This window comes from Trichoderma ghanense (genome assembly GCF_004382785.1).
Source record: "Trichoderma ghanense strain CCMA-1212 chromosome Unknown scaffold_4, whole genome shotgun sequence".
Taxonomy (NCBI): Eukaryota; Fungi; Ascomycota; class Sordariomycetes; order Hypocreales; family Hypocreaceae; genus Trichoderma; species Trichoderma ghanense.
The window spans coordinates 1,072,797-1,083,490 of NW_027395667.1; the positions used below are offsets into that span (position 1 = coordinate 1,072,797).

At 54.3% G+C, this 10,694-nt stretch overlaps 4 protein-coding genes across 4 annotated transcripts; all 4 read left to right on the top strand.

Moving 5' to 3' along the window:
* Positions 1-638: 638 nt before the first annotated feature.
* Positions 639-2,112, top strand: CCMA1212_004517 (Ankyrin repeat, bromo and BTB domain-containing protein; the record flags this gene model as incomplete). Its single annotated transcript, XM_073701816.1, has 3 exons — positions 639-772; positions 831-1,732; positions 1,799-2,112. 3 exons carry the CDS (start codon positions 639-641, stop codon positions 2,110-2,112), a joined length of 1,350 nt encoding a protein of 449 aa, XP_073559309.1.
* A 2,935-nt stretch (positions 2,113-5,047) lies between these two features.
* CCMA1212_004518 (uncharacterized protein) lies at positions 5,048-6,962 on the top strand (the record flags this gene model as incomplete). Its single annotated transcript, XM_073701817.1, has 2 exons — positions 5,048-5,816; positions 5,899-6,962. The coding sequence occupies 2 exons, from the start codon at positions 5,048-5,050 to the stop codon at positions 6,960-6,962; spliced, it is 1,833 nt and encodes a 610-aa protein (XP_073559764.1).
* Positions 6,963-8,348: 1,386 nt separating this feature from the next.
* CCMA1212_004519 (uncharacterized protein) lies at positions 8,349-8,624 on the top strand (the record flags this gene model as incomplete). Its single annotated transcript, XM_073701818.1, has 1 exon — positions 8,349-8,624. The coding sequence occupies one exon, from the start codon at positions 8,349-8,351 to the stop codon at positions 8,622-8,624; it is 276 nt and encodes a 91-aa protein (XP_073559765.1).
* A 1,021-nt stretch (positions 8,625-9,645) lies between these two features.
* Positions 9,646-10,541, top strand: CCMA1212_004520 (uncharacterized protein; the record flags this gene model as incomplete). The annotated part of the gene is made up of 2 exons (XM_073701819.1): positions 9,646-9,933; positions 9,991-10,541. Exons 1-2 carry the CDS (start codon positions 9,654-9,656, stop codon positions 10,539-10,541), a joined length of 831 nt encoding a protein of 276 aa, XP_073559353.1. The 5' UTR covers positions 9,646-9,653.
* Between the last annotated feature and the right edge of the window lie 153 nt (positions 10,542-10,694).

Consider the following 10,694-nt stretch of genomic DNA (forward strand, 5'->3'; position numbering starts at 1 on the left):
TGGGCCTCACGTCGGAAATAGAACAAATGTAAATCTCCAGGGTAGTCGCTCCTTCCCAAATCGGCCCTTACATAAGCTGGAACACGACATCAAGCCACAAACGCGCCACACAGCTGATGCTTCAGCTTCGCCTCGTCGTCTGAACCTACCAATTTCCGTCGACCGGGAAAAGCCAAGTCTCAACTCTGAAGGACGAATCGCACCTCGACTGAATCCGATCTTCTTCTCACGACTTGAAGGGTTGAAGTCGCGCGTCGTCCATCTCTCATACATCAAGTGCTGCGCAATTCGGAGGTCCGAAATCGATAAGAAACGAAGAACCTCTCACGAGACTGCGTTTGACAGGTGAGTTTGCTGATCGTTGCATTTCTTCGTTTCTTCATCCTTTCTCTGGTCACGGGCTCCATCGCTCTCAAAGATCGGAGAAATCTCAAATATTTGAGGTACTCTAATGACTTTGACAGGGCGGCATCGTCAATGGCATGAGCAATCCCGTCATTTATGAGAATTCATACGCTCGTTTGCATTACCTTGTATCAGCCACTCCTTCGTCACTTGCACACTATAGCATCCTCTATGATCATTCCTATGAGATAGGGTCAAGTGCTGACAATTTTTCAGCCAGGCGATCAATGACAATGGCTTCTGAAGGCCCTACTCAAGACGTTGTCGCCTCAGAAGGCGCCCCCAATGCCGCTACAAACGGCAACGCAAACGGCAGCGCAAACGGAACCGCACCGGAGAAGAAGGAGAGGAAGCCATTTTCATGGGCGTAGGTTATCGTATTACATACCTAGCACCATCTATAAGATACTGACGCACTTGACAAGCCAACCTCATCCCATCTTCGTCATCGTCCTGGTCGGACCCGATGAGGAGCCGTTTGGCCTTCAGAAAGACTTCCTCTGTGACCGCTCCGAATTCTATCGCAAGTATTTTGAGGAAAACGCCACGGAAAAGGCACTGGAGCATATTGTGAAGCTACCAGATACGACTACCGAAGTGTTTGGGCTCGTACAAAGCTTCCTCTACACTGGCAAGATTACCGGCGAAAACTCCAGCGTCACTTCGTACGAATGCCTGGTTGGCCTCTGGAACCTGGGTCACAAACTCGGCATCAAGGGGCTATGCGAGCATACACTAGAGGCCATGGTGGAATGCCGACGAACCACGGGCAGGATACCAGCGACGCCACTTCTCATCCAGGTCTGGCGAGACACGCCCGAGGGTTCGTCTATCAGAGTCCTCTTGCTGTCTTGGGCCGCCGAGTACATGAGGTCTTCGGACGCACGGGCGGAGTTTGCCAAGTCTCTACCGCAAGAGGTGCTCAGCGAGCTCGTGGTGACAATGAGCTCGTTTGAGACGACTATACTTCCAGCTCCTGCTCCTGCTGTACCTGGAACTGTCACCGGGACCGCCGTCTCTGGGCTCCCTTCAAGTGCTATCAAGTCGCCTCCTGACTCTCTTTCGACAGGGCCAAGAAAGAATGTTCATTACCTAGACGAACTGCCCGATGAAGAAATCCTGGGCGCAAAGAAGAATAGACGATCCATTGGCTTTGCAGGCGAGCCAAGCTCGGCCCGCAAGTCGCACCGCAAGCCTGGCTCTTCCCCGCCATTCAAACCACAGAAGCGACGTTCGAGCGCAGCCATGTTGGAGGGTAGGACGTTCTCAACTCAGCAGAAGCTGGATTTTTGTGCCGATCTGCTGAATAGGATGCTTTCTGGGCCCGGTAAGCACCCCAAACGATGGCCTCTGCATCGAACCCGATCTTCTCAGTCAGACTAATCCGTTATAGGCTTCTGGACGCGGCTTGTTGGGCCCTTTCGATCGCCAGTCGACCCCGCGGAAGACGGCGTGCCGGATTACTTTGACAAGGTCAAGAGGCCAATGGACCTCAGCACAGTGAAGATGAAGATGGATCAGAAAGAGTACGCGACCGAGGAGCAGTTCCTTGGCGACGTGCGGCAGATCTTTGAGAACTGCTTCACGTATTGGAAGAAGGGCGATCCAATGTGGGCGGCTGGCGAAAGGCTGCAGCGCACGTTTGAAGAGAAGTACTCGCACATGAACAAATGGATCGCCAAGCTGGGAGGCGAAGAGGGCGAGTAGGATACCACTGACGCCGATCCTCGCGGGCAAAGGGACGAGAGGCGCCCGCACCTTCGAAGCCGCTTGTGAGGTGGCTGCGACGAGTCTTGGTAGAGGACCGGAAGGGTGTCTGTGCACGCCGTCCGAAGCTCGAAGGATCCGATTCCGATTCTGCTAACTTGTCTTTGGAGGTTTTCTCTCAGCAACGAGCACCGGCTATTCATGCACTTTGGGGCGCGTCAACGAATGGGTACTCGGGTTGTTTTGGGAGCTCGTCATGCCGGGGTGACGAAATGTAATGATATTGGACGTCTCAGAGCCATGGGCTCAGGTGAAATGGTGTGTAGGATTAGGATTGTATCATTTATGGCATACAGTGAATTGATACCTAGTACCTTGACTTGTGGATTGATTTGCAGACCAAAAGTAGATGCGGATGGCGATGTGGCAAATATGACGAGTGGATGAAGACAGCTGGATACTTAAGTGAAGAACATTGAACAGTCATGTATCGAAGTCAGCTCGTCGTCCGCCTTATTCACAGCTGAAATCAAACCAGTCTGAAGCATTGCCCAGAAGGCCAACGCATATCGTCAGCCCTGTGCTGCAATTCATGAGGCAATGTCAGAAGCCACATACCCAGAGCAGTTGGACGCGAAAGGGTAAAAGTTGGGTCTTCATCAGGAAATGGCTGCTTCACGCACATCACAAGCAGCGCATTCCTTGGGTTTCCTTGCGGTGACGCCAATACAAAGCCCATGACCCATGACGGCGCGCGAGTGATACAACATTTCTACTTCCGAGATACCTCAAGCATCTGCCGGGTGGCACACTGCTTGTTGCGTTGCTTCATGTTCAACCCTGAATACATTGAGCCTAAGATGCTTGCCTACAGGTGACGCGTGCGTTAAATGTCCACCCGAGCCACTGATCTCAAGGGCAGGGTCGGTTGCTCTACGGAGTGCTAAAGCCACCTCATGCATACCAGGTTCGAAACTCGGTCGTGTAGCTCTTGGACAAGCCCCTTGATCTTGGGGCTTGGCTTGGGGAATTGCGAACACGTCATGGCGGGCACACATCCAGTACCTGGTGATAAGAGGCCATGTGCTTGCTTTGGTATCTGCTTTAATTCATGTCATATACACAAAGAAATCAAGGCTCATTCCGACCTGTTTAATAACAGCATCCAACATATCCATGAACAGCATCTTCGACAATGGGAAAGGCTCGATGGCGGGGAGAGGAAGCGACTCGAAAGAAGGACGGCCAGGCTAGAAATCGATATTCATGGAGTCAAAACGCCCACGTAGCCATCGCGTTCGACGAGGCCTAGAGAAAAAGAGAACAGTGAGCACGAGGATGAGGCGCGCCGGGCGAGAGAGAAAGGAATGAGAAATCAAAACTGAACCCAAACCCAACCCACCCAGGCTTTGAAAGAGCAGCCGTGACTCTACTGATAAGCTGCGAACCCGGCAGGCCCAGACGCACGCCTCGCCAGCCCATCCCAGCCATGGCGGAAACCACCCGTCACCCAGAGTCCAAGTCCAGGTCTGGACCAAAGCCCAGAGCCCAGAGCCCAAAACTCCATCGCTTCGTGAAGGCTGGCGAAGCCACCTTCACCCAGGGGCACCGCGCGGCTAAATGGGGAAACGTGATCCAGAGCTTGAGCCCAGCACGTCGCGGCTAGATGGGGAAACGCATCTAGGTCTTAAAGACCAGCACGTCGCGGCCAAATAGGGAAACGTGAACTGGGGATTCGAGTCCAGCACGTCTCGGCCAGATAGGGAACGGCGATTTAGATCCTGTAGCGTTCGTGAAAGAGGCGACCGTCGATCGCTGGGAGCGGGCTGACTTGGGCGATGACTTTGGGCGTGTTTGCTTGTGGAGTCGGTTGGTGAGGATGCGATCATTCGGGAGCCGAAGGACGTGCGAAAGGATGAACAGAGATTGTCGAGAGACAACAGGAGGGGGAAAAGAGAGACGCACGCCTCGTCGGCTCATCCCGGCCATCTAGAAAACCAGCCATCACCCGGAGTACGAGCCCGGGGTCCAGGCTTGAGTCCAGAGGGCCCAAGCCGAGAGCCGAGAGCCCTGAACTCCGTCGCTTCGTGAAGGGCTGGCCAAGAGACCTTCACCCAGGGGCACCGCGCCGCCAAGTGTAGAAACGTGTTCTGGATTTGAGCCCAGCACGTCGCCGCGAATAGAAACGTGTTCTAGGTGATTCAAGTCCAGCACGCCGCTGCCATATGTGGAACGGTGATTAAGATCCTGTAGCGTTCGCGATGGAGGTGCCCGTTGATCGCTGAGAGCGGGCCGACATGCGCGACGGCTTAAGGGTACCGGTCCATAGAGCCGGAGGTGATGATGTGATGATATTGGGAGGATAGAAGATGGGATGAACAGAGGTGACTGGCATTAGTACTATGTAGGTGGAGGAAAGAGCAGGGGGGGGAATAACGAGATTGATGGGGAGGAGTCATACATAGGCATGGGGAAACATCGGCCAGTCATTGCCAGCCGCTTTTAGCGTAAAATCATTGCGCTGCCTTACCGAATATAGGTAGTACCTTAGTAGTACTAGCGGTAAGACCCAACGGATAAGGTACCTTAGATAGGTACTTGCCTGTGAGGTGCCTACACCTAAGAAGTAAGATAATGGAAAGGACCTTAGGTACCAGACCTAGTAACCTGGGAGCCCAACTGCTACATAGTAACTTCACGATGAAGACTGGATGCATTTATCCATGTAAGTAAGTACCTTAGGTAGGTAAGTAGGTAAGGTATGTATTACTAGGTACCTAAGGTAAGGTAAGGTAGGTATAGTAAGGTAGGAAGGTAGGTATCAGATTGAAGAAACAGTGACGACTTCTGAAGCCATCAAACTGAAGGATCATCTTCTCAAACTTCGAGCAAGGCTCTTTGCCCTTGCCCAGTGCATCTTGTCAAACCGACAGCCATGGAGCCAGCCAGCCACCCGCAGCCCACCGACGTGAACAGCGTGATGAACGAGAACCCGCCGCATGTCATTTCAAGCATCTCGAGCGACCCTCAGTCCAATCCACGACAAATCCACCTCAATAGAGCTGATCCTGATATTCGCGCCGGGAAAATACTCTCCAACCTGCCCGGCTGTCCGAAGAGAATCTTCCTCGACATCAACTGGCACCCACCAAGCAGAAGCGGTGCGTTCAGGTTGCGGACGAAGGTCTTCTTCGCGGATGGCACCCTCGAGCAGGCTGAGCAAGCCATATTTCTCTTCATCTTTCCGGACAAAGTCCAGCATCTTTCGCTGCACCCGAATTCCGACCCCGTCCAAGGAGGTCACACTCATGTCCTGCATTTCGACTTCAAAACCCCCGCGACCTTCGTCTCCCCAAGCAAAAACCTGGACAGTGCGGACCCCGATTCTAGCAAAACCATCGAGTTCTTCTCGAACTTGGTCAACTTCCCAACCCTGGATCTCCCGCTCGACCTGGCGAGTGTGAGCACGCTCCCCGGCACTGCTGCGGCTCTGACCACCAAGACAAACTTGGCCATGCTGGAAGACATGTGCAAAGCCTTCGAGGAAGGCAATGGCATGCCATCAATTCTATCCTGCCTCAGTGCTTCGACTCTTTACAATGGGAAAGGCGGCGTCCCTACTACGCCAGCTCAGTTCCCCGATGTCAACCCACCCGACTATGCCTCGTCGCGGAAACGTCCTGCTTCACACCCCACTGCATCGCGTAAGTGCCGTCGACCTACATTGTCACCCTTCTTTCTCCGTATGGCATTAACTGACAATTCGTCCTCGCCTCGATAGCCAAGCTTCTTCACCTCAACTCCATGCCGAACAACATCAACTCGGCCTCGACCTGTTCGAGGAACTGAGTTGGCGCGTTGACACCGTGGTTCAGCAAATGGATTCTTATCGTACGTCCATGGATGCTCGCCTCCAGTCCATGATAGAGGCCCATTCGGACATCCAGTCACGACGGCACCGGTCATTAACTGATGAAATTGACGCTCAACGGGCTCGGTTCGACGTCCTACTAGCTAGGTCTGGCACTTACCAAGCTCGATCCGATGCGCATTTCCAGGCAATGATGGAGCAAATTGAATCTCAGCGTGCTAGCCTCGATACTCGTCTACAAGCCGTGAGGAACGCTCCATCCGACAGCCAGCCACGACGCTTGGATACTTTGACCTGGCAACTGGACATCCAAAGAGAGAGGTCTGACACGCGTCTCCGATCGCTGACAGATCAACTTGCTTCCACGCGAGCACACGCAGAAGCTCAGGCGATGCACCTTCACGCATTGAATGAGGAACTACGTTCCGACCTGTCGAGGCGGATCGACTCTCTGACGGGGCAAATCCACACCCAGAACGCTGACCAGACACGTATTACCGACTCCTTGGCAGGCCGGGTCGAAACTCTTACAACTAACCAAGCACGACGCATCGAAGACTTGGCGGAGCAATTGCAGACCCAGAACGATGACCAGACGCGTCTTATCGACGCCTTACTGGATCGAGTCGAAACTCTTACATCCAACCAAGCACGACGCATCGAAGACTTGGCAGCGAAGTTGCAGACTCAGAACAATGACCAGACACGTCACATTGACCTCTTGGCAAAGCGAGTCGAAACTTTTGCTTCTGACCAAAGACGACTTGTTGAAGACTTGATAGAACGGGTAGGCTACCTCGAGGAGGACATCCGATCGGCCAGCGATCTTGCCCGTCACAACCAACGTCGCCTCAACGGCGTAGAGGCCGAACGTGGTAGTCTTTTCAACAGTATAGGACGTTGCGAGAACAAAATTGGAGAGAAAAATTCAAAGGAAGGGGTACACCGAATTGAGCGAGCATTTGAAGACGAAATTTGAGAGTAAGGAGGCGGTAGGAACATAAGTCTTAGTGATGGCATGATGATGTTACTGTGGCAAGACTGGTAGACTTGGATGTGTCAAACTGTATAGAGTGATATAGAGTAAACGAAATAAGAATATAGATTTTGTGAAGCTCAAATCTTGTCCTCTTGAGCCAGCAACACCCCACCACGGCGGGGCCCATTCCTTCTTTTTGTCATGGTTTGGCCGTGAGCTTTGGGCTCGATCCTTTTGGATTTGAGGGACTAGGGCCTGGATATATCTGGCATTGCCCTGCTTCAGGCTCTTCTTCGAAGGGTGATACAGAGTCAAAATTTTTTGTTAGCATGTCTTCATAGTATATGTCTGTACCTACCTAGTATTATATTTCTATTAGACACCTATGCCTTGTATCTGCAAGTTGGTATGTGGGCCAAAGCAGATGCCGTGATGATGTAGGATAGTGAGGCACGTAACAGGTGGTTCGGGTTGACGAGGAAAGGTACATAGATGAAGGCATAATAAGACACGTATCAGCTGAATGTGACCTCCAGCAGAGCCAGCAGGTTAGCCGAGATGAATAGCTGAAACCAAAAGAGTTCACGGTTTGAACGATCGTATCGTCAGCCCTGTGCTGCGGGTTGTGTGGCAAGCAGCCTGGGAAGCGGAGGACGAAGTGATGCAGTAGTTGGATCTCAAAGGCATGCCCTTACATGTCACATTCCAAACACCACGTTGGGTACTCTGAGATAGTAACCCGGTGCATGACCACGTGTCCATGAGATGGGGAACCTACCATCTCTCGTGTGATAGTGTTCGGTTCGTGGCGCTGCCTCAAGACGAACATAGGGTACCAGAGGTTCATTTGCATCGCATGTAACGCGCGCGCATGCTCGTGTTAACGTTTGTCCCGCCTTTGTTTTTCTTTTGTTTTTCTTGGCTCCTCAAACAAGTTCCTTCCTCCTCCTCTCCCCGGTCTGGGCGTGCTTCATTGAGGTCAAAGGACCGGGGTGGAAGATTGAGCATAGCGAGACAACACGTGAGTGGATGAAAACAAGCGTGGGTTGGTGTGATGAGAGCGAGATGCGGCAATGTCGGATGTGGCGCTGATCTGGAATCTTCACCGGACGAGAGCCATGTAAGACTTATGACGAGTTTTGTTTAGGCGGCCATGAGAGATGAGGTTTCCTTCACAATCAGCCATATCGTGGAAATAAACAACCTTATTTTCTCTTCGTCGTGCATGACATGGATGAGGCCTTAGAGTTGACGAGCGGCTCCCCCGTTGGCACTGGTGAAACCACGAGCCGGGCGCCGTGACAATGGTTGATGCCGAGAAAAGGGCAAGCAGCGCGGACGATGGGCTCCGGATAAATGAGACACCGACATGGCATGGGAACCCAAATGTCGTTTGCTGGATCGTGGGAGGCGTTGCTGGACAAGCAGAATGAGCAAAAGAAGGCGAATGCCCGACTCGGCAGTTCTCCGCAAAATGACCGACGTCGCTTAAGCAACCCTCAAGGGTGTCTCGCCACAACGATCTCGACGACAGCGAAAGCACTCGAAGAAGCAACGAGGCATTTCGTCACCGACAAGTCCGGCGACGCACGCGCCAGAAAGCGCCCCTTTCAATATCCGCTTGCTCCAGAGACAGAAGCCCACAGAGAGGAGACTGAATGAAGAGGTGAAGAGAGAGAGAGAGAGTCAGTCGGCCAGTCTTGAGCCCATCCAGCGAGTGGAGTCTCCCTCACAGGGCCAGGGCGGGAAATTAGCAGCCAAGGACCAGGCAGACCAATCCGTTGCGCCCATTTGCGCCGGCGCTTGCTGAGTGGTCTGGAGCGGGTTGAGGCGGTTTGGGGTGGCTTGACCTTGTGCCTGGGGCCTTGCAGATTCGGGCATGGGCGGGCAGGGGTTTCACTGGGTCTTTTTAGCCTCGGGTCTGTTGATTTCGAGGATGTTGGTGCCGGGGCTGGAGGAGCTGAGCGCCGAGGAGCGGATGAGGCGCGAGTAAGTCCAAGTAGAGAGAGTTGGTGATGCCTTCTTCCTCTTCCCCCTCTTCCGTCGCGGACAGCACAAGGTACCTAGAGTAGGACGGTAGAGTAGTGGCTGAGGATGAAAATAGTAGGCGAGAACATAATCAATGCTTCAGGTCTCAAACAGGGCCCTCGCCTTGCCTCGTTTCGTCTCGTTTCGTCTGCGTCTGCCGGCCTCTGCAGCGTCGCCTTTGTGCCTGTTCCTGAGCTCTGTTCCTTTGCCTGGCCCCCTGGGAAATGAGCGATTGGAGAGCGGAAAAGGAGTCGCCGGGGGGTCTCCATGTCGAGTCAGCTAGGCCCAGGCAGCACAGACCGCTCCCCGTGCCTAACAGAAGCTACCTGACCACGGGACCCCTGGCCAGCAGCTTGGCGGTAATTGGCCGGTGCGCCGCCCAGGGATCCCCCCTGCTGACCTTGTTTGTCTCTCGCTTCCCTCCGCATCTCGAGAAAGCTTTTTCTTCTCTTCTCTTCCCGCCGTTCGTGTCGCGCCTCCTGCAGCTTCTCACCTCAACGCTCATTCAACCACAGTGATTTCCAAGAGTATTCTTTGATACTCGTTCCGCTCTTTCTTCATCGAGATCGCCTTGCCTTTGCGCAGCTCTTGCCCTCCTTTTCGCACTGCTCGCGATCCGCGATAATAATAATCAACACACGCACAACGCGACAAGACGCCAAGATGCTCTTCAAGACCACCGCCTCTGTTGCCCTCCTGGCCTGCGCCGCCCACGTCGCGGCCGAGCCCAAGCCCTACCGCCTGGCCATGATGCCCGTCCTGGGCCAGAGCCTCGCGCGCCGCAGCACCAACGGATACCAGCCCGAGCTGTCCCAGTGCAACACCGGCAACACCTGCTCCGAGGCCTGCGGCAGTGGCTATGCCGAGTGCCCTTCCAGCGGCAAGGAGACGCACTGCTACAACCCCGGCGCCAACCAGAACTGCTGCGCTGACGGCTCTGGCAGTATGTGAACCTTGGAAGAGATGATTTTGCGATGAGATGGCTGACCAGCGCTATTAGACTCGTGCGACGCGGGCTACTACTGCACCCACGACCACGCCCTCAAGACGTGGTGCTGCCCGGAGAACATGGACCTCGCTGCTTGCGCCGCTGCTTATAGTGTAGTCGGTGGCCTCGAGAGCGCCACTCCCACCTCGACCAGCACCTCCAGCACCCCGACCAGCACCAGCACCAGCACGACTCCTGTCACCACCACCACTGCTGCCGCCACCACCACGACCAGCACCACGGAGGCTCCCACGACCATCGCTGCCCCTACGACTACCGCTGCTCTCACCACCACGGAGGCTGCTACCACCACCGAGGTTGAGGAGACCACCGTTGCTCCCGCCACCAGCGCCGGTTTCACCAGCGCCTGGGCCGGCCACAACAGTACCATCACCGGTGGCGTGCCCAGCAAGCCTCACCAGAGCAACACGCCCATCCCCCCCGTCGCCTCCGTCGGCACTGGTGCTCCTCAGCCTCCCCAGCCTTCCACCATCAGCGGTGCTGCCACCACCAGTGCCAGCGCCCTGCTGCTCCTCGCCGCTGGTGTCATTGCTCTTCTGTAAATGTTCGTGACGGAGTAGAGACGTGGTATCTATACGTCGAGAAGCCAAGGGACCGTCAAAGTCCCTTGCTCAGCTCAGCGCAGCCACGAGGTTACGAGTCTTACGAATAGCGTCAAATATACGGGGTGGGCTGTCTTTTTTTTTTTTTTTTTC